At 44.7% G+C, this 21,670-nt stretch overlaps 1 protein-coding gene across 1 annotated transcript; it reads left to right on the forward strand.

Annotated features, from left to right (window-relative positions):
• The first annotated feature begins 592 nt into the window (after positions 1-592).
• Positions 593-15,904, forward strand: LOC311124797 (disks large homolog 1-like). The gene is made up of 3 exons (XM_084198893.1): positions 593-1,415; positions 1,836-1,967; positions 14,116-15,904. The coding sequence occupies exons 1-3, from the start codon at positions 1,397-1,399 to the stop codon at positions 14,304-14,306; spliced, it is 342 nt and encodes a 113-aa protein (XP_084055019.1). The 5' UTR covers positions 593-1,396; the 3' UTR covers positions 14,307-15,904.
• Positions 15,905-21,670: the final 5,766 nt, after the last annotated feature.

The raw sequence follows: 21,670 nt of genomic DNA on the forward strand, positions 1-21,670 counted from the left end.
GCATCGCAGCTCTATATTGATTCTGTGTGTGTAGTGTCGTGGACAATATTCAATAAGTCCCCTGGTGAAGTCCTCACAGTTTAACCAGGTATTGGGATGATTACTATCAATCTGACATGTCAGGGGTGTAATCTTCCAATTCATTGCCTGTCCTCCATAGTTTAATCTCGTCAAACACCCTGTTATTACAATTCTCTCTATGCAAATATGTTTTATTTGAACATTAACAGATCAAAACATTAACATAATAATACAGTTCATTTAAACCAAATGTGTTTTCCCCCTACTGAAAAACCTGTGTGCTTGAATGTAACTTTTGTTAGTCTATGCAACAATGTTTTGGCTACCTGACACCAGCCAAATAACACTGTAAAACCCTAGCCAATACCATGTTTGTTAATACATAGGTTTTAGAACACTCAATGTAAAGTGACTTTTGAAAGCAGTTTAAAGTTGTTTCTTATAAACTCTTAGATCCCACCTCCTCGGTAACTCTGTAGCCTACCGACACCATTAGTGGCGAGGGGTGGATCATGTGATCCGATTCCACACTTTGGACGCCATTTTGGAGGAAAGTTTGGGAATTCCTGATACATTGGTGGAAAAAAAGAGGAGGGGAGAGCGCCGAGCAAGGGAACTTTAACTTGTGGAAATATTGCCGGACCGAGAGAGATAAAGACAGGAGAGCGGGAAACGAGTAATTCAGCACTCGGAAACGAAAATAGGATTTACTCCCTAATGCACAGACTGAACTTTGGGATTTTTTTACTTGCAGTTTCTTCTGCCACTTTGAACTAGACACGTTCTCAGATTTTCAGGCTGCTCAATGAATTGCACAGTACAGGGCAGGGCTTGCTGAGAACCGGGTTGTTTATGTTTAGTGTATGAGAGTTGATTGGAGATACGAACGTGAGAGTTGATTGGAGATACGAACGTGACATACGGCAATAGGGTGTCACAAAGGTGTTAGTGGGAAAGTGGTGTCGGAATCTTGCCCTGCGCTGTCACTATTGGCGGGTGGCAGTATCTTAAATGAACCCTGTCACTTAACCCTGCCAGCGATACAAGCTGGTCACATTGGCATTCACGGCAGGTCATCTGAATAGGCTATAATCTACAAAAAATTGGATTCATTGGATGTTTGTAGTCCAGTAAGAAATAAAACGGTGCCTTTTGTAGTCTATTGAACAGGCGGGAGCTATAGCGCACATTGCGTTTTTGAGGAGAGAAGAGACTAGTTTCTGTTCATGCTAAAACGGTGCAAACTCCTGGCTCTGCCCCTCTGGCAACAGTAGCAAAGGATATCTGAAGCAAGGGAGTGTAGGCTACAACACCCAACATTAGCCCGCACGAAACAGTGCCTGCGTTTACTTTTCTGCTGCACTTGGGAGCTGTCATGCCTATACGAAAGAAAGGTGAGAATCCTTTTCGTCTGTTTTGTGATAGATAGCACATCACATGTAATGGCAGCCTGCTATGAAAGCGATATGCTACAGAATGTCAATAGCTGTAGCAAGCTAAAGGAAACGACAGCAGGCCAATGCAGATGAAAAGAAACATTGTTGCCAGTTCATGGTGTTGCCACCTCAACTGATATCGTGCAACAAATATAGCGACAGTCAGAGACACATATGTTGCATGTTGCACGTGAGTTGTTGCCAATGCATTCTGCCACCTGACTGTCTCAGTCACCGATTTTAAATATGAAACCCTTAGCCAGTCGGTTGATATCACATAGCCATATCAAGCCTAATGCTTGAATTTGATTGTGTATCAATGTAGTTGCCATTCATTGAGTCATTGCCTTGTTGGTTGTTGATATGTTTTGTTTACAGATGCTGAAAGAGCTTTACTACTCATGGAGGAATACAAGACGAAACTTGGACAGACAGAAGACCGACAACTCAGACAGTCACTAGAAAGAGTCATCAACATCTTTCAGAGCAACCTCTTTCAAGCCTTGATAGGTATGAAACCCCTTCCATTCAAACCTAGGCCTAATGTGTTCACAAACACAAAAGTCTGTCAAATCAGTCGACTTCCACTACTTTTTCCTGTGTATTGTCAGTGTCACCTGCCTAACCTGCTTGAGCAATGCAAACAGGTTTTTCTGTTTTTACCGTAACCTGCCTCTCCCCCACCCGGGGCGCACTGATCTCGCCATGCTGGAGTATTTTACCCAGCAAGGAAGACAGTCATTTGATTCAAACAGAATGGTCATTATAAATCAGTTCATTCTAATATTTTCAGGTTATCCTGTGCCTTCTCTTGGGCTTCATAACAGTAATAACATAGTAACTACTACACTACTAACTCACTTCATTTGTTTTGTTTCCTATCGCTACAATTCCGTCATTCTTTTAGTTTACTGACTCAGTAATAACTTTCTTGTTCCCAAAGTAGCCTACTTGGCGTGAGGGCAGCCTAGTGTAACGTCCTGTCCTATAGGCTTCGGCACCACAGCAACCCTACAGAGCAGGAATTCCCAATGTGTTGTTCATTTTGGCGTGCACAATGTTTCACCGGCTAGCCCCTCCTCTCTCCTTATTGTAGTATTGACCCAGAAGTGGTGGTTTTCTGGAGCCTGGCCTATTACCAAGAACCTGTCTCGACTGTCTTGAGTTACATCTCTGTTTTTAAACAGTGTGTGTGCGTGCGTTTGCTATGTTTCCCCTTTTACAGGCCCTGTATTGCAGTATAAGGCTAGTATATACATATATATACTTATTTTTTTTTTTTACAGCCGATTTAAACTACTGATTTCAGCACCCAAAGAATTAAACACAACATTGTTCTGAAATCAGTAGTTTTTGATAAAAACGTCATTTTACGTGGCGTCAGAGCTGCAGTCCGCCCACACTAGTCACCGCTCAAGTCCATCGTAAATCGTGGAGTTGAGTTTAGTCGGCTAGTATTTTTTACTGTTTCTAATGAATATAGGCCTACCCAGGTTGAGAGTCGTCTATTTTCTATAATCTGTTTCAGGAGCCAATAAAGGGTACGTGTGTTGTACTGTAGATTTTTGGACTTTGTAACAACACCTCTTCTAATATGACCTTTGGATCTAAAGTCTGCCTGTAAGGTAATCGGCTGCTCAGTAGACAGATACTGGCTGTTGCTTTACTCCATTTTTGTTGTTTCTCCAACAAAAGTTGAAGAATGGTCACATTTGATCATAGCAGTACTCATGTTACATTTCTTAGAGTAAGAGAAGATGTTGTGAACCGGTGCTTGACATCAGTTGTTCGAGGATGAAAGATTCCATTAACAACCCTGTCAACTCTGGGAAGACATTTTTTTTATGTGATCGGACATTTTTTTATGTGATAGAACTTCCAGTCCGGACAGTTAGGCTAACTCATTTGATTCCTTTCCACCAGCCCACCCCTAGGGCCACCACCACCCCTACAGTAACTCATATGGGTGTTGTGTTGTTGTAGATTGGATTGAAACCCCTCCATTCACTGGTGTAATTGAAGAGCATGGCTTCTTGATTGGCTAACCACTCCTCATTGTCCTCCTTTACATGCTCTTTTAATCTCATTAGCTGGTTCCCCTGGACCTCCATATCTCTCCCTCTCTCCGCTGTCTCTCCCCTGTCTCTCCCTCTCTCTCCCGTCTCTCCCGTGTCTCTCCCCTGTCTCTCTCCCCTGTCTCTCTCCCCTGTCTCTCCCCCCTGTCTCTCCCCCCTGTCTCTCTCCCCTGTCTCTCCTCTGTCTCTCCCCTGTCTCTCCTCTGGCTCTCCCCTGTCTCTCTCCTGTCTCTCTCCCCTGTCTCTCCCCTGTCTCTCCTCTCTCTCTCTCACTCTCACTCTCTTTCCATGTTTCTCCCTCTCGCTCTCTGTCTCTCCCTGTTTCTCTCTCTCTCTCCCTGTCTTTCCCTGTTTTTCTCTCCCTGTTTCTCTCACTCTCTCTCTCTGTCTCTCTGTCTCTCTGTCTCTCTGTCTCTTTGTCTCTTTCTGTCTCTCCCTGTTTCTCCCGACCCTAGGGTTTCATTCTTTGATCAATTCACACACAGGATATTTCTTGACCTTGACCCTTGCATGGACACACAAGTTCCTGCATTATACACACATGACTGACTGCTGATAAATACTCAGAAATACAGTGCAGTAATCTAACACACACACACACACACACACACACACACACACACACACACTCCCTCTGACCCTCTCTCGTTCACTCCTCCCTCCCTCCTGTTGGGTCCTGTTGTTGGTTGCTGATGAAAAAGTGGGATAGGATGGGAAGCAATCTGCGCTGTGTAAGATATGTATGATAAGAGTCAGGAGTGTAATCCGTCTACTGACATGATTACTCTGATGCTACTGCTGGTAATCCCTTCTGATTTACTTGCTTGTCAGAGAGGAGTCTTCAGGGGAGAGTGTATGTTAGTGTGTGTTAGTGTGTTAGTGAGTTAGTGTGTGTTAGTGAGTTAGTGTGTGTTAGTGTGTGTTAGTGAGTGCGTGTCACTTCTCAATACGTAGATCTAATTGTACAGCAGCTTTATCCAACTCTTATTTGACCTCATCGCTGGGCAGCAGGAGAAGTCGCTGGTTTTGGTTGAATAGTGCCCCAGGTCTGTTTTACTGTACAAATATGAATGTGTCTACTGCACTCAAAACATTCAAAACCTTTTTATAGCTGGTTTTATTTTTAGGGCTTCGGCAGCTGTATCAAACCACCTGGATAGAGATTGAGTGTGCGTATGTTCATATGTATGTAAGTGTGTGTTTGCTGAATTGTGTTTGAGAAGGGAGGATACAGTTTAATCTAAATTGCATAGACACACCCAAGGTGATTAATTACATTCATGGCATGCTTTGAAACCTGATGAAAAGCACACTACAAATTGTGTGGGGGAAAGTCTAACTCACTTCATCCTCCTCTTCCTTCTCCTCTTCCTCTTCCTCCTCTTCCTCCCCCTGTATGTGTCGGAGAGCTGTATAGAGCTCCACTCAGGGCCCATTGTGCCACACCAGGGTATCCTGCTCTAATTATTTCCTATAGCAGCCTATCCTATATATAGTCCCAGGCAGTCTTTAGTGGTGCAAGGTGAATACAGCAGGCAGGCAGGCAGGCAGGCAGGCCAGCTATCTTCAGGAAGGGATGGACGGAAAAGTGTGTCTTTGGCCTCAGAGAAACAGCGTCTTGATTTTGACATTTTGGGTATTGCCAATGTCAAACACTAAGTTGTAAAGGGACCTGCCATGCAGGGCCTGCTATAAGCTGCCTCCAGTGTGTGTGTGTGTGTGTATGTTCTCCTGCCACCTACACACTCTTCCCTGGTCTCCTATCTCAGGTATCTGGTAATGCTATGATGAGTTGCTGACCTGCATTCAGAGGTGGTCGGCTTAGGTCAGTCCCCTCTTAGCAGGTCAGAGTCAGCATGCCTTGACCTGGTGCCCAGGGGTTAGAGGTGAGAGGTCAGGGGCAGGGCCTTACTAGACCTTGACTAACTTTAACCCTCTGGAGGACTACATTAAAAAAAAAGCTAGAATGACTGAGGAATACAGTAGTGATAAGCAGTAGTACTGTACTTTCTCTCACATATGATGTAAGGTAAGCGGTTTACCATCGGGGTTCCCTCCAGTGTAATTCCTTCCTGTGGCAGGTTGTAACCTGAGACAGTGATCAATAATCCTGGGCTTTCTCCTTAAGTGTTGTATATCAGAGCCTCACCTCCTTACCTGGTCTAGGCTCTACCATGGCCTGGAAACATCACACTGACTGGAGGAAGGGCAGGCCAGGGCGTGCCAGGGCAGCTGTGCCCTCTGCAGAATCATGCCTAACTCAGAGCTATATATATAAAATCAAATCAGATTGACGTTGGTGTACGTACGCTAGTGTAGTCTCTGGTGATTGGTCCTGAATCCCTACCAGTCCTGTTTGCACATCTGTAAACCACCACATGCACTGTATTTACCAAGCAGTTAGCCAAGCTAAGCTCCCTAGTGAAAGGCTACACATAGCCAAGTCGTGTGAGTAAGGGCTAAAATGGGTAGTGTACACACGCACATGATGTGAGAGCTAATTGTCACTTAGTTGGTGCAGTTGTTTCAGTGAAGGATCAGATCCAGATCAGATCTGCAGCTCAATCACAGAATGGAACACATGAAGAGTAAAATAAATGTTTGAACTAGATATTAACCTATATTGATAACCGATAACCGATATCCAATAAATAGGATGGAAAAAAGGAAATCTCATGCATATCTGATCATTTGGGGCCGTTCTCATGATGTATCATTATTGTCACAATGTAAGAAATCAACATTTGAACCATATTTCTTGGACAATTACTATTTTGGAACTCATTAAGCTTTGGCTGTATCCAGACTGTCATACCTTCATACGGACCTTGTGCCATACCGGGATATTCAGTAATACCGGCACTGAACACAAAGGGCGCTGTATTCAAACCCCGCTGATACTTTGTAATCCGAAGGTTAGCAATGCTAACAAGTGCATGTAATAATCCCATAGAGAACTATACTGAACAAAAATAGAAAACGCAAAATGCAGCAATTTCAATGATTTTACTGAGTTCCAGTTCATATGAGGGAATCTGTCAATTGAAATCAATTCATTAGGCCCTAATCTATGGATTTCACATGACTGGGAATACAGATATGCTGCACAACAGTGAGTGACTCACAAGGCTCCGGTCTCTTGTCGTTGTGTGCTTGTAAACAAACACCACGTGATGAGTGACTGGGGACTACTGTAAGCTTCATAATAATGTGACCGGTGAAATGAAGAACACAATGTTATCTCCTAAAGTATTGCACAAGTTGACTGCAGGTATTTACTTAAAAAGTACCTACAAATATTCAAATGTATAAAAAAAAACTTATAATAAATAGTTTCAACGGTATTGATAAACCATCCCGTGGCTTTTACCAAATACCCCGGTATACGGTAATAACGGTATACCATACAAGCCTAGATCTCAGTGTGGAAAAATGACACGTTCATTTCCCCGCTGCAAAACAGTATATCGGCGGATATATATCGGTATCGCTAAGCTTTGTCCCCCACAAAAAATCGGAATTGGTATTGGACCCCAAAAAACCATTGGTTGGGCTCTAGTTTGAGCTTTTTCTGTCACTCTGCACCACCTTATTTCGGAGGCAACTTAGCACCCTAATAGGCATTGGCTGTACTTGCATCACCACTATTCACTGCTAGTTTCATTCAGACATGGCTTCAAATACTACCTGGCTTCCTGTTCTTAAAGTGGAACTGAAACGCTCAAATCAACCTACATTGTTTTACATGTTGATGTTAGGTAACCTTGTTGAACGTGATGTTATGAAAATGCTTTCAGAACATAATATTATATATTTTTTTGAGCACATGCTTGGAGAGATGTGGCCGCAGCGCCTAGCACATGCTTGGAGAGATGTAGCTTCAGCCATATTGAAACAACGTCATGGGAATGGTAGAGTGTCCGCACGCCTACTTTACTCATGGCTTTTTGGTTCCCAATCAGAGGCAGCTGTAGCTCGTTGTCTCTGATTGGGGACCATACTTAGGCAGCCTTTTGGCACCAGTCAGTTGTGGGATCTTGTTCCGTGTGAGGTATGTTATTTTGTCTACCTAGGACTTCACGTTTCGGCCGTTTAGCAGAGGAGGCCGCCAGATTAAGGGGGTCATTGGTGCAGAGGGAGCAGAAGGAAAGTGTAGAGGCACGGCGAGAGGAGCTGGTTAGGCAGCAGAAGGAGCGGGGGTTAATGAAGGAACCCAGTCCCGCTCCTCGCACCAATCAAGTGGTGCGTGTCGCCAGTCCGGTCCGGCCCGTTCCTGATTCTCGCACTAAGCCAGTGGTGGGTGTTCCCAGTATGGTTCGGCCCGTTCCTGCTCCTCGCATCAAGCCAGTGGTGCGCATCGCCAGCCCGGTCCGGCCTGTTCCTGTCCCTCGCAACAAGTCAGTGGTGCGCGTCGCCAGCCCGGTCCGGCCTGTTCCTGTCCCTCGCACCAAGCCAGTGGTGCGCGTCGCCAGCCCGGTCCGGCCTGTTCCTGTCTCTCGCACCAAGTCAGTGGTGCGCGTCGCCAGCCCGGCCCGGCCTGTTCCTGCCCCTCGCACCAAGCCAGTGGTGCGCGTCGCCAGCCCAGTCCGGCCCGTTCCTGCTCCCCGCACCAAGCCAGTGGTGCGTGTGTCCAGTCCGGCACGGCCCGTTCCTGCTCCCCGCACCAAGCCAGGGGTGCGCGTCGTCAGCCCAGTCCGGCCCGTTCCTGCTCCCCGCATCAAGCCAGTGGTGCGTGTGTCCAGTCCGGCACGGCCCGTGCCTGTTCCACCGGTGCCTGGTCCAGCTCCGGTCAGCGGCTCCACTCCGGAGCCAGAGCAATCCGCTCCACCGGGGTCCAGTCCAGCTCCGGCCAGCGGCTCCACTCCGGAGCCGGATCCGCCTCCGAGGCGGAATGCCTACCCGGCCCCTACCCTATTAGGTTTATGTGGCGCGGTCGGAGTCCGCACCTTTGGGGGGGGGGTACTGTCACGCCCTGTCACGGTTATTTGTTGAGTCAGGGTGTGTATATTTCGTGTTGTGTTTATTTCTATGTTTAGTTTCTAGATCGTTGAGATCTATGTTGGCCAGGGTGGTTCCCAATCAGAGGCAGCTGTAGCTCGTTGTCTCTGATTGGGGACCATACTTAGGCAGCCTTTTGGCACCAGTCAGTTGTGGGATCTTGTTCCGTGTGAGGTATGTTATTTTGTCTACCTAGGACTTCACGTTTCGGCCGTTTAGCAGAGGAGGCCGCCAGATTAAGGGGGTCATTGGTGCAGAGGGAGCAGAAGGAAAGTGTAGAGGCACGGCGAGAGGAGCTGGTTAGGCAGCAGAAGGAGCGGGGGTTAATGAAGGAACCCAGTCCCGCTCCTCGCACCAATCAAGTGGTGCGTGTCGCCAGTCCGGTCCGGCCCGTTCCTGATTCTCGCACTAAGCCAGTGGTGGGTGTTCCCAGTATGGTTCGGCCCGTTCCTGCTCCTCGCATCAAGCCAGTGGTGCGCATCGCCAGCCCGGTCCGGCCTGTTCCTGTCCCTCGCAACAAGTCAGTGGTGCGCGTCGCCAGCCCGGTCCGGCCTGTTCCTGTCCCTCGCACCAAGCCAGTGGTGCGCGTCGCCAGCCCGGTCCGGCCTGTTCCTGTCTCTCGCACCAAGTCAGTGGTGCGCGTCGCCAGCCCGGCCCGGCCTGTTCCTGCCCCTCGCACCAAGCCAGTGGTGCGCGTCGCCAGCCCAGTCCGGCCCGTTCCTGCTCCCCGCACCAAGCCAGTGGTGCGTGTGTCCAGTCCGGCACGGCCCGTTCCTGCTCCCCGCACCAAGCCAGGGGTGCGCGTCGTCAGCCCAGTCCGGCCCGTTCCTGCTCCCCGCATCAAGCCAGTGGTGCGTGTGTCCAGTCCGGCACGGCCCGTGCCTGTTCCACCGGTGCCTGGTCCAGCTCCGGTCAGCGGCTCCACTCCGGAGCCAGAGCAATCCGCTCCACCGGGGTCCAGTCCAGCTCCGGCCAGCGGCTCCACTCCGGAGCCGGATCCGCCTCCGAGGCGGAATGCCTACCCGGCCCCTACCCTATTAGGTTTATGTGGCGCGGTCGGAGTCCGCACCTTTGGGGGGGGGGGTACTGTCACGCCCTGTCACGGTTATTTGTTGAGTCAGGGTGTGTATATTTCGTGTTGTGTTTATTTCTATGTTTAGTTTCTAGATCGTTGAGATCTATGTTGGCCAGGGTGGTTCCCAATCAGAGGCAGCTGTAGCTCGTTGTCTCTGATTGGGGACCATACTTAGGCAGCCTTTTGGCACCAGTCAGTTGTGGGATCTTGTTCCGTGTGAGGTATGTTATTTTGTCTACCTAGGACTTCACGTTTCGTTTGTTGTTTTGTCGTGTGTTCAGTACGTAAATAAATATGAATACATATCACGCTGCGCCTTGGTCCTTCTCGTTAATGAACGAGCGTGACAGTCCGGTCAAAAACCCGCGCTTTGAGCTCATTCAGCTGTAGGATACATCTAGCTACTGTTACCCAACATTAGTATTTATTTCACCTTTATTTAACCAGGTAAGCCAGTTGAGAACTAGTTCTCATTTACCACTGCGACCTGGCCAAGATAAAGCAAAGCAGAGCGATTAAAAACAACAACAACACAGAGGTACATATGGGGTAAACAAAACGTACAGTCAATAACACAATAGAAAATCTATATACAGTGTGTGCAAATGTAGTAAGTTATGGAGGTAAGGCAATAACTAGGCCATAGTGCAAAATAATTACAATTTAGTATTAACACTGGAGTGATAGATGTGCAGAAGATGATGTGCAAATAGAGATACTGGGGTGCAAATGAGCAAAATAAATAACAATGTAAATAACAGTATGGGGATGAGGTAGTTGGGTGGGCTAATTACAGATGGGCTGTGTACAGGTACAGTGATCGGTAAGCTGCTCTGACAACTGATGCTTTAAGTTAGTGAGGGAGATAAGTGTCTCCAGCTTCAGAGGTTTTTGCAGTTCGTTCCAGTCATTGGCAGCAGAGAACTGGAAGGAATGGCGGCCAAAGGAGGTGTTGGCTTTGGGGATGACCAGTGAGATATACCTGCTGGAACGCATATTACGGGTGGGTGTTGCTATGGTGACCAATGAGCTAAGATAAGGCGGGGATTTGCCTAGAAGTGATTAATAGATGACCTGGAGCCAGTGGATTTGGCGACGAATATGTAGTGAGGGCCAGCCAATGAGAGCATACAGGTCACAATGGTGGGTAGTATATGGGGCTTTGGTGACAAAATGGATGGCACTGTGATAGACTACATCCAATTTGCTGAGTAGAGTGCTGGAAATTGTTCTGTAAATGACATTGCCGAAGTCAAGGATCGGTAGGATAGTCAGTTTTACGAGGGCATGTTTAGCAGCATGAGTGAAGGAGGCTTTGTTGCGAAATAGGAAGCCGATTCTAGATTTAACTTTGGATTGGAGATGCTTAATGTGAGTCTGGAAGGAGAGTTTACGGTCTAACCAGACACCTAGGTATTTGTAGTTGTCCACATATTCTAAGTCAGACCCGCCGAGAGTAGTGATTCTAGTCGGGCGGGCGGGTGCAAGCAGCGTTCGATTGAAGAGCATGCATTTAGTTTTACTAGCGTTTAAGAGGTCCAGTGATTCAGTGATTCCGGCAGAAAATCCGATATGCTCTGGGTCGATAGCACGCTGTGCAGACTGGCCGATAATTGTCCAGGCTAGAGCTGGCTGGTAGGTAGTGCAGGCCATGGACAGTGGTGAAGACCGCTAACGGTGGCTAATAGCAAGTAGCTAGTTAGTTGGCTAGCTGGCTAGTTTCAGCCATAGGTTCTTGATAATAATAAAGAAATAATAGAATCCGTTCCACATTGGGTGAGGCGGGTTGCAGGAAAGTATATTTAGTTAAAGGATGGAAAGTGAGATAGAGAAATATATACGAAAAAATACAAAAAACTAAATAATAATAATATGCCATTTAGCAGACGCTTTTATCCAAAGCGACTTACAGTCGTGCGTGCATACATTTTTGTGTATGGGTGGTCCCGGGGATCGAACCCACTACCTTGGCGTTACAAGCGCCGTGCTCTACCAGCTGAGCTACAGAGGCTATTTACACGAGGACACAACAGAAAACACAACCGCACTGCATGACATCCACAATAACAATAACAATAACAAAGCAGTTACCTAGCATCGATTAAGCCTGTATAGTTCAGTCAAAAACCCACTTGAACATGTTTGTGGTATAGCTGCGTTAAACATTACAGTAGTTTTGACATTGGCATCGGATCGTACTGTGTTAGCCGAAGTTAGCCTGAAAGCTAGACGCAAACAAGGTTAGTAAGCTAACTGCATGGTAATGCCCACAATAATAAAGTCAAATTTGCAGGCAGATCATGTGCACTATGTATGACACGGTATTCAATATGGTTTGCGGTGAAGGACTACAGATATGCCAAACCTAGGAGAGGCTAGAAACAGCTGGATAGAAAAACGAGTGTTCAGTCAATGCAAGCTAGCTAGCTAGGTGTCTGTTATGAAAGAGTTAGATACATTTTTACATTTTAGTCATTTAGCAGACACTCTTATCCAGAGAGACTTACAGTTAGTGAATACATATTTTTTTATATATACTGGCCCCCCGTGGGAATTGAACCCAAGTGAGCTACATCCCTGCCAGCCATTCCCTCCCCTACCCTGGACGACACTGGGCCAATTGTGCGCCGCCCATGAGTCTCCCGGTCGCGGCCGGCTGCGACAGAGCCTGGATTCGAACCAGGATCTCTAGTGGCACAGTGCCTTAGACCACTGTGCCACTCAGGAGTAGGTTATGTAGGTTACAGACATGTAGGTTTGTTAACAGTGTTCACTCCTATTATATCAATTGCAGTTAGTTGTGAGATTTACCAAATTATGCGTGGTGAAATCAATAGTCCATATTAAAATCCTGCACTGAAGCAAGCTTTTCTGCTAACGTCACTAGCTAGCAAAATATCCATCAATAGCTGATGGTTTTCGACTAGCTGGCTAGCTATGATAGCCCAATTTGCACAGCATACTTTTTGTGGATGAATTTATCATCCATGTCATGTTAACTGGCTAGTCTCTAATCGGATAGCCTTCTAAAAAGGCTCTTATTTTCATATTTTTTATTGTTGTCCAAATGAAAACATTTTCAATGAGGCTTCTAACATGCATTGTAGTCTGAGCTGCCTGTCAGACAAACCATTCAAGTGATGTCATTGTTGACACGTTATCAAGATGGCGGCACACAGTAGTCAGATGAGGCAATTTTCTAAAGTTTTAACAGAAATATGAGTTTTTCAGCAGTTTTAAGGGTAGGAACATGCATCTTTATCACAATTGGTTATCAAAATCACCATAACTTACTAAAATGTTTCAGTTCATCTTTAAGTTTTGTTTTTGCGTCTTTTACTTTCGGTTTTGTACACCAGCTTCAAACAGCTGAAAATACAATATTTCACAGCTCTTTAGAAGGTATAATGATTCTCTACACTATACTTGCTTGTTTTGTCACATAAACAGACATTTTTGCAACCAGGAAATGGCGGAGCGATTTCTGCATAGTGCATCTTTAAATATTCAATGCATTTGAACCCAGGTCTGTTTGGTCCTAGGGATATTTGAAATATTGTATTTGTAAATAAGTATAAAAAAATTATATTGGCTATTTATAGGACGTTTTTTTGAAAATACTTTCAAATACTTCAAATAGAGGTAGCTGATTTGGCCACATTATTTGAAAATACTAAAATACACAAATAATTAGTTTAAATAAAAAACAATTAAATACGTATATATTTGAGCCCAGGTCTAGTTTAATTTCAGTTTACTAGATATCCATGTTGTTAAATTAATCCATGTTTTGTAGTATTTCTGATGTGTCAACGGTCTACCCTCTACGGTCTACACTTTCCAGTAGTTAGTAAGAGTGAAGAGAGGTCTCCGCTCCATTTAGAAATGTCAGGCATGGGTTCTAGTAGTAGGTCTATTTGAAATCTCTCTTTAGCTGTTAAATCCTTAAAGTAAAGGTCATATTGAATGGGAATGAAGATCATAAACATCTGACACGGGTCACAGGGAGGGCTGGGCTTGGCCTTTACACCACTGGTTCTCTGAACTAATGTCATCAGCCCTTACTCATGGAACATGCTACTGTACATAGCTCAGAGACATCATATCACATGCCTGACATTATGCTGTTACTCTAGACGTGCACGAGTGCGGTGGGCATGATAACGTGCATGTAGTACGACAAAAAAAAAGGTTAATTAGGCCTATGCGTAACTTATTTTGTTGTCCGACTGGATTTATAGTAAATAAATGTTTTACTTGAGTATGGATAATGTATCAGATAATGTAGCCTCATGAGACATACTGAAACACACTTACTTACATGCTGAGACATACTGAAACACACTTACTTACATGCTGAGACATACTGAAACCAGAGACATAATATACCAGTTTGAACATAGTCTGATTTATTGTGTTTTCCTAAGAACCACAACACCCAGCGCTAACAGATTCATCACTCTCCATTCCCCTCATTGACATTTCCCCATTCTCCTCCCTACTCCTCCAGAGATCCAGGAGTTTTATGAAGTGACCTTACAGGATGGCCAGACATGTGTAGAGGCAGCCAAGCCTGCAGAGCCCCCCGCTCCCCCTGTCACCCTGTGGGACTTCTCCAGCCTGCCCTCCCCCTCCACTGCTGTCACCTCTGACACCCTGCCCAGCAGCCTTACGTCCAGCATAGAGGTAAGCATACTGTGATAAGTACTTATAAGCTTTGTTATAAGCACCTTGTATGGTATAAGCCCTGTTTATAATGTCCCAATCTGGCAACCCACTCCGCTAGAACAAATGTGGTATAAAGCCAGCCTGCTGCTCACTGTTCCTATAGGCTCGCTATGGCAACTGGCAACCCCGCTCACTGTTTCCATAGCCATGCTCTATGTGTCTGGCTATGTGCCCAGTCACCATACCTTGCTCTTTGGGTGTTTGTGCTTAGGTTTAAGTCTTGAGTTTGAGTCTCTTTGTGTGTGTGAGAAAATGCTGATCCTCCTGTGGAATGTACACCACAGTAGTGTGGCTTCAGTACTACTGGCTGTCTGTGAGATGAGACGATGTGGCTCAAACGTCACTGCTCCTCTGCACCTCCTGGTCCTCTGTCCTACTACACCCACACAGTGGTTCTACCATAGAAATAGAATCCATAGAAAGGCCTTGGAATCTCTAACCCTGGCATGACTGGTAAACTCATGGATACACTCGCACCTCGCAAATGGCTGCCAGTCCACTAGGGCTGACCCCATTTTTAGTCGACTGGTCGATTGTTTGGTCATAGGCTGTTGATCAACAGCGTTTATTTTTTGCCAAGTGGTCGCAAATGTTATATCTTATTTTTATGGCACATGAGGGCTGCACAAGGCGCATCTCTCTCCCGCCAATTTGTGCGCATTCATAATTTCATGACTTCCTTGTGTGAATTGTTTGCTCTTTGATTGTTAGTGTCTACCAATTCCATTACATATATCACTAGTAGTATGTTTACCGTTCATTCCCATAATTTCTAATCTACAATGTTTGTTTGGTTATGGTAATTTATTTAATTTATGTTAATGCTCTCAATATATAATTATTACAGTCGTTCACCGTTCTCATTGTCCGAGTGGACACGTTGTTTGCTGAGCTCACTATGCTAGATTTATGAGAAACAAGTTTTGGTTTATTTGATTCCATTTACGAGTTTTGTCAATGTATTCGTTGTCTGATAGTATTTCTGGTTGTCTTAACTCACCACCTCTAATGAGCTGGAACTGAACAGACACCACGTGATGAGTGACTGGGGACTACTGTACGCTTCATAATAATGTGACAGGTGAAATGAAGAACACCATGTTCTTTATCTCCTAAAGTATTGCACAAGTTGACTGCAGGTATTTTCAAAGTATTTTTTTTTGCTTTTCAAAGTAATTTTTTATTCACCTCAAACAGCAAGTAAACAAAGTCTATTTTTACATACATTGAGAATGACAATAGTTCCTCAATGTATTTGAAAAATCTTTCCAGCTCTCTCCCTTTCGCTAATGACCTAGCCTCGGCGAGAAAGGGAAAAATGTCATACTCTGATCCAGTGGAAACGTCATAAAATACCTGATTACTTCTTATCCCTTGCACAAATAAAGCTGACTGGTGCTGGAAACTGAAAACTACAGTGCCTTGCAAAAGTATTCATCCCCCTTGGCGTTTTTCCTATTTTGTTGCATTACAACCTGTAATTTAAATGGATTTTTATTTGGATTTCATGTAATGGACATACACAAAATAGTGAAGTGAAATGAAAAAAATAACTTGTTTCAGAAATTCTCAAAAATAAATAATGGAAAAGTGGTACGTGCATATGTATTCACCCCCTTTGCTATGAAGCCCCTAAATAAGATCTGGTGCAACCAATTACCTTCAGAAGTCACATAATTAGTTAAATAAAGTCCACCAGTGTGCAATCTAAGTGTCACATGATCTCAGTATTTATACACCTGTTCTGAAAGGTCCCAGAGTCTGCAACACCACTAAGCAAGGGGCACCACCAAGCAAGCGGCACCATGAAGACCAAGGAGCTCTCCAAACAGGTCAGGGACAAAGTTGTGGAGAAGTACAGATTAGGGTTGGGTTATAAAAAATATCCGAAACTTTGAACATCCCACAGAGCACCATTAAATCCATTATGAAAAAATTGAAAGAATATGGCACCACAACAAACCTGCCAAGAGAGAGCCACCCACCAAAACTCACAGACCAGGCAAGGAGGGCATTAATCAGAGAGGCAACAAAGAGACCAAAGATAACCTTGAAGGAGCTGCAAAGCTCCACAGCGGAGATTGGAGTATCTGTCCATAGGACCACTTTAAGCCGTACACTCCACAGAGCTGGGCTTTACGGAAGAGTGGCCAGAAAAAAGCCATTGCTTAAAGAAACAAATAAGCAAACACGTTTGGTGTTCGCCAAAAAGCATGTGGGAGACTCCCCAAACATATGGAAGAAGGTACTCTGGTCAGATGAGACTACAATTGAGCTTTTTGGCCATCAAGGAAAATGCTGTGTCTGGCACAAACCCAACACCTCTCATCACCCCGAGAACACCATCCCCACAGTGAAGCATGGTGGTGGCAGCATCATGCTGTGGGGATGTTTTTCATCGGCAGGGACTGGGAAACTGGTCAGAATTGAAGGAATAATGGATGGCGCTAAATACAGGGAAGAATGGGCAAAAATCACAGCCTTGAAGAATGGGCAAAAATCCCAGTGGATGGATGTGCCAAGCTTATAGAGACATACCCCAAGAGACTTGCAGCTGTAATTGCTGCAAAAGGTGGCTCTACAACGTATTGACATTGTGGGGGTGAATAGTTATGCACGCTCACGTTTTCTGTTTTTTTGTCAACATGACAAACAAACCTCAATGCGTAGCCAATGTAATTTATAGGATCTTTATTCTTTTCAGTATATTTTCTACCTGCAATGTTTTTATTTGTTTGCTTTATGTAGGCTATTTTTACCTAGTTGGCAATAGAACACAAATACGTTATTATTATGTAAATGAAGCTGTTCCACTAAAAGATGCATATGAAAATCATAACTGGCACGCAGATCGGTAGAAATAGTGAGATAAATTGTAAATTGGCACTCCACGTGAAAACGGTTGCCGACCCCTGGTGTAGCCTATTACAGGCAACTTCAGGAGCAAAATGGCAGAATCTGCGAAGGGCAGCAGGAGCGAGTTGCGGAGGGTTGGGTTGGGAACAGTTTTTTTTTTCTTCTTCTGGTTATCTTGATCTCTGGCACCCTCTTGAGTCATTTATGTGCCTTAATTATTTCATCAAACAGTGTGCTTAAAGCATCAGATAATCTCAGTGCATATAGTTGATTTTATTAAAACACGTGTGGCTATATATGGAAAAATGCACGTTTTTAAAAATGTCAACCAATTGATTGGTCGAAAGAACAGACAATTCTCAGTCGACCAAGAGATGACATCATTGACTTGAAAAGGGAGGCCTGTTCTATGGATTCTATTTCTATGGTTTCTACCATACAGCTGCTATGCATTCCTGTCCTGTCTCTGTCTGTCGGTCTGTCTGTCTGGCACTCATACCTCCATAGGAGCCATAGGAAGCTTCCTCCTGACAGGTGTCCTGTCCTGTCCTCCCATCATCCCATCTTGACTTCTCAGCAAGTGTGTTACCTTTTTTCCCTAATAATGAACCTTTTGTATTGAGAGAGAAATGGGGTTATAGCCATAGATATAGCACCCTGACATTATGCTCTGTGGTTATATCTGTTCATCTTTGTGTGGCATCACAATAGTTATGCGCAACTATTAAATGCTTGGCAGAAATGTAATTGTGTATTCATGCCTGATATCAAATGGTCAGTTTATGTGTTCTGTGTTGCTGATTTTGAATTCATTGATATATTATTTTAACCATATGTGCTGAAGCCTTCAAGTTACTGAGTTGGAAAATGATTTGCAGTCACCACCAGTGTCACCCAGTGCTGCTAAGCTCGGTAATAATCCATATTCTCAGATTTGATATTGCAATGGGGTTATCCCTGTTTGTTTGTTTGTTTGTTTAAGCAGGGGGTAATATTTCTCTGTAAGACCTTTTTAGTTAAAGTTTAGGCTACGTTTTAAAGGATAGCTTTTCATGGCAACGTCTTTGTTGAAATGAATTGATTGTCTCTCTCTCCCCTCCCCTCCTCCCCTCCTCCTCCTCCCTGTGAATAACATGGCCTTGGTAGGACTCCCCCCTCCTAACAGAAATACTCCTTGTGCTAGGAAAATCTTTTTCTGCCGAGTTCAGGCACGTAAGTACTCTGTTTAGACGAGGTGTGTTCTGTTCTGTCACTCCATGCCTATCTACAGTGCCTTCGGAAACTATTCAGACCCATTCCCTTTTTCCACATTTTGTTAGGTTACAGCCTTATTCTAAAATGGATTAAATGAACGTTTTCCCTCATCAATCTACACACAATACCCCATAATGACAAAGTGAAAACAGGCTTTTAGAATATTTTGCAAATGTATTAAAATAACAAAACAGAAATACCTTATTTACATAAGTATTCAGACCCTTTGCTATGAGACTCGAAATTGAGCTCAGGTGCATCCTGTTTCCATTGATCATCTTTGAGGTGTTTCTACAACTTGATTGGAGTCCACCTGTGGTAAATTAAATTAATTGGACATGATTTGGAAAGGCACACACCTGTCTATATAAGGTCACACAGTTATCAGTGCATGTCAGAACAAAAACCAAGCCATGAGGCTGAAGGAATTGTCTGTAGAGTACCGATACAGGATTGTGTCGAGGCACAGATCTGGGGAAGGGTACCAAACATTTTCTGAAGCATTGAAGGTCCCCAAGAACACAGTGACCTCCATCATTCTTAAATGGAAGAAGCTTGGAACCACCAAGACTCTTCCTAGAGCTGGCCGCCCGGCCAAACTGAGTAATCGGAGGAGAAGGGTCTTGGTCAGGGAGGTGACCAAGAACCTGATGTTCACTCTGACAGAGCTCCAGAGTTCCTCTGTGGAGATGGGAGAACCTTCCAGACGGACAACCATCTCGGCAGCACTCTACCAATCAGGCCTTTATGGTTGAATGGACAGATGGAAGCCACTCCTCAGTAAAAGGCACATGACAGCCCGCTTGGAGTTTGCCAAAAGGCACCTAAAGGACTCTCAGACCATGAGAAACAAGATTCTCTGGTCTGATGAAACGAAGATTGAACTGTTTGGCCTGAATGCCAAGCGTCACGTCTGGAGGAAACCTGGCACCATCCCTACGGTGAAGCATGGTGGTAGCAGGATCATGTTGTGGGGATGTTTTTCAGTGGCAGGGACTGGGAGACTAGTCAGGATAAAGGGAAAAAATATGAATGGAGCAAAGTACAGAGAGATACAGTGCCTTGCAAAAGTATTCATCCCCCTTGGCGTTTTTCCTATTTTGTTAAATTGATTTTTATTTGGATTTCATGTAATGGACATACACAAAATAGTCCAAATTGGTGAAGTGAAATGAATGAAAAAAATAACTTGTTTCAAAAAATTAAAGAAGTGAAGTGGTGCGTGCATATGTATTCACCCCCTTTGCTATGAAGCCCCTGAATAAGATCTTGTGCACTACATTACCTTCAGAAGTCACATAATTAGTTAAATAAAGTCCACCTGTGTGCAATCTTTTGTCACATGATCTATCACATGATCTCAGTATATATACACCTGTTCTGAAAGGCTCCAGAGTCTGCAACACCACTAAGCAAGGAGTACCACCAAGCAAGCGACACCATGAAGACCAAGGAGCTCTCCAAACAGGTCAGGGACAAAGTTGTGGAGAAGTACAGATCAGGGTTGGGTTATAAAAAAATATCAGAAACTTTGAACATCCCACGGAGCACCATTAAATCCATTATCAAAAAATTGAAAGAATATGGCACCACAACAAACCTGCCAAGAGAGGGCCGCCCACCAAAACTCACAGACCAGGTAAGGAGGGCATTAACCAGAGAGGCAACAAAGAGACCAAAGATAACCCTGAAGGAGCTGCAAAGCTCCACAGCGGAGATTGGAGTATCTGTCCATAGGACCACTTTAAGCCGTACACTCCACAGAGCTGGGCTTTACGGAAGACTGGCCATTAATAAGACATTGCTTAAAGAAAAAAATGGTGTTCGCCAAAAGGCATGTGGGAGACTCCCCAAACATATGGAAGAAGGTACTCTGGTCAGATGAGACTAAAATTGAGCATTTTGGCCATCAAGGAAAACGCTATGTCTGGCGCAAACCCAACACCTCTCATCACCCTGAGAACACCATCCCCATAGTGAATCATGGTGGTGGCAGCATCATGCTGTGGGGATGTTTTTCATCGGCAGGGACTGGGAAACTGGTCAGAATTGAAGGAATGATGGACGGCGCTAAATACAGGGAAATTCTTGAGGGAAACCTGTTTCAGTCTTCCAGAGATTTGAGACTGGGACGAAGGTTCACCTTCCAGCAGGACAATGACCCTAAGCATACAGCTAAAACAACACTCGAGTGGTTTAAGGGGAAACATTTAAAAGTCTTGGAATGGTCTAGTCAAAGCCCAGACCTAAATCTAATTGAGAATCTGTGGTATGACTTAGATTGCTGTGCACCAGCGGAACCCATCCAACTTGAAGGAGCTGGAGCAGTTTTGCTAGATGTGCCCAGTGGCTAGATGTGCCAAGCTTATAGAGACATACCCCAAGATACTTGCAGCTGTAGTTGCTGCAAAGGTGGCTCAAGTTTTCAGTTTTCTTGTCTTATTTCTTGTTTGTTTCACAATAAAAAATGTTTTGCATCTTCAAAGTGGTAGGCCTGTTGTGTAAATCAAATTATACAAACCCCCCAAAAATCCATTTTAATTCCAGGTTGTAAGGCAACAAAATAGGAAAAATGCCAATGGGGGTGAATACTTTCGCAAGCCACTGTACTTGATGAAAACCTGCTCCAGAGCACTCAGGGCCTCAGACTGGGGCGAATGTTCACCTTCCAACAGGACAACGACCCTAAGCACACAGCCAAGACAACGCAGGAGTGGCTTCGGGACAAGTCTCTGAATGTCCTTGAATGGCCCAGCCAGAGCCCGGACTTGAACCCGATCGAACATCTCTGGCGAGACCTGAAAATAGCTGTGCAGCGACGCTCCCCATCCAACCTGACAGAGCTTGAGAGGATCTGAAGAGAAGAATGGGAGAAACTCCCCAAATACAGCTGTCCTGAGCTTGTAGCGTCATACCCAAGAAGACTCAAGGCTGTAATCGCTGTCAAAGGTGCTTCAACAAAGTACTGAATAAAGGGTCTGAATACTTATGTAAATGTAATATTTCAGTTTTAAATTTTTTATACATTTGCAAACATTTCTAAAAATCAGTTTTTGCTTTGTCATTATGGGGTATTGTGTGTAGGTGGATGAGTGAAAAAGTCAATGTAATCCATTTTAGAATAAGGCTGTAACGTATCAAAATGTGGAAAAAGGTTAAGGGGTCTGAATACTTTCCGAATGCGCTGTATCTGCCTCATGGCATGATGTCCACCAGTCACACACTGG

The sequence above is a fragment of the Coregonus lavaretus genome (genome assembly GCF_964263955.1).
Source record: "Coregonus lavaretus genome assembly, contig: HAP1_SCAFFOLD_3056, whole genome shotgun sequence".
NCBI lineage: Eukaryota > Metazoa > Chordata > Actinopteri > Salmoniformes > Salmonidae > Coregonus > Coregonus lavaretus.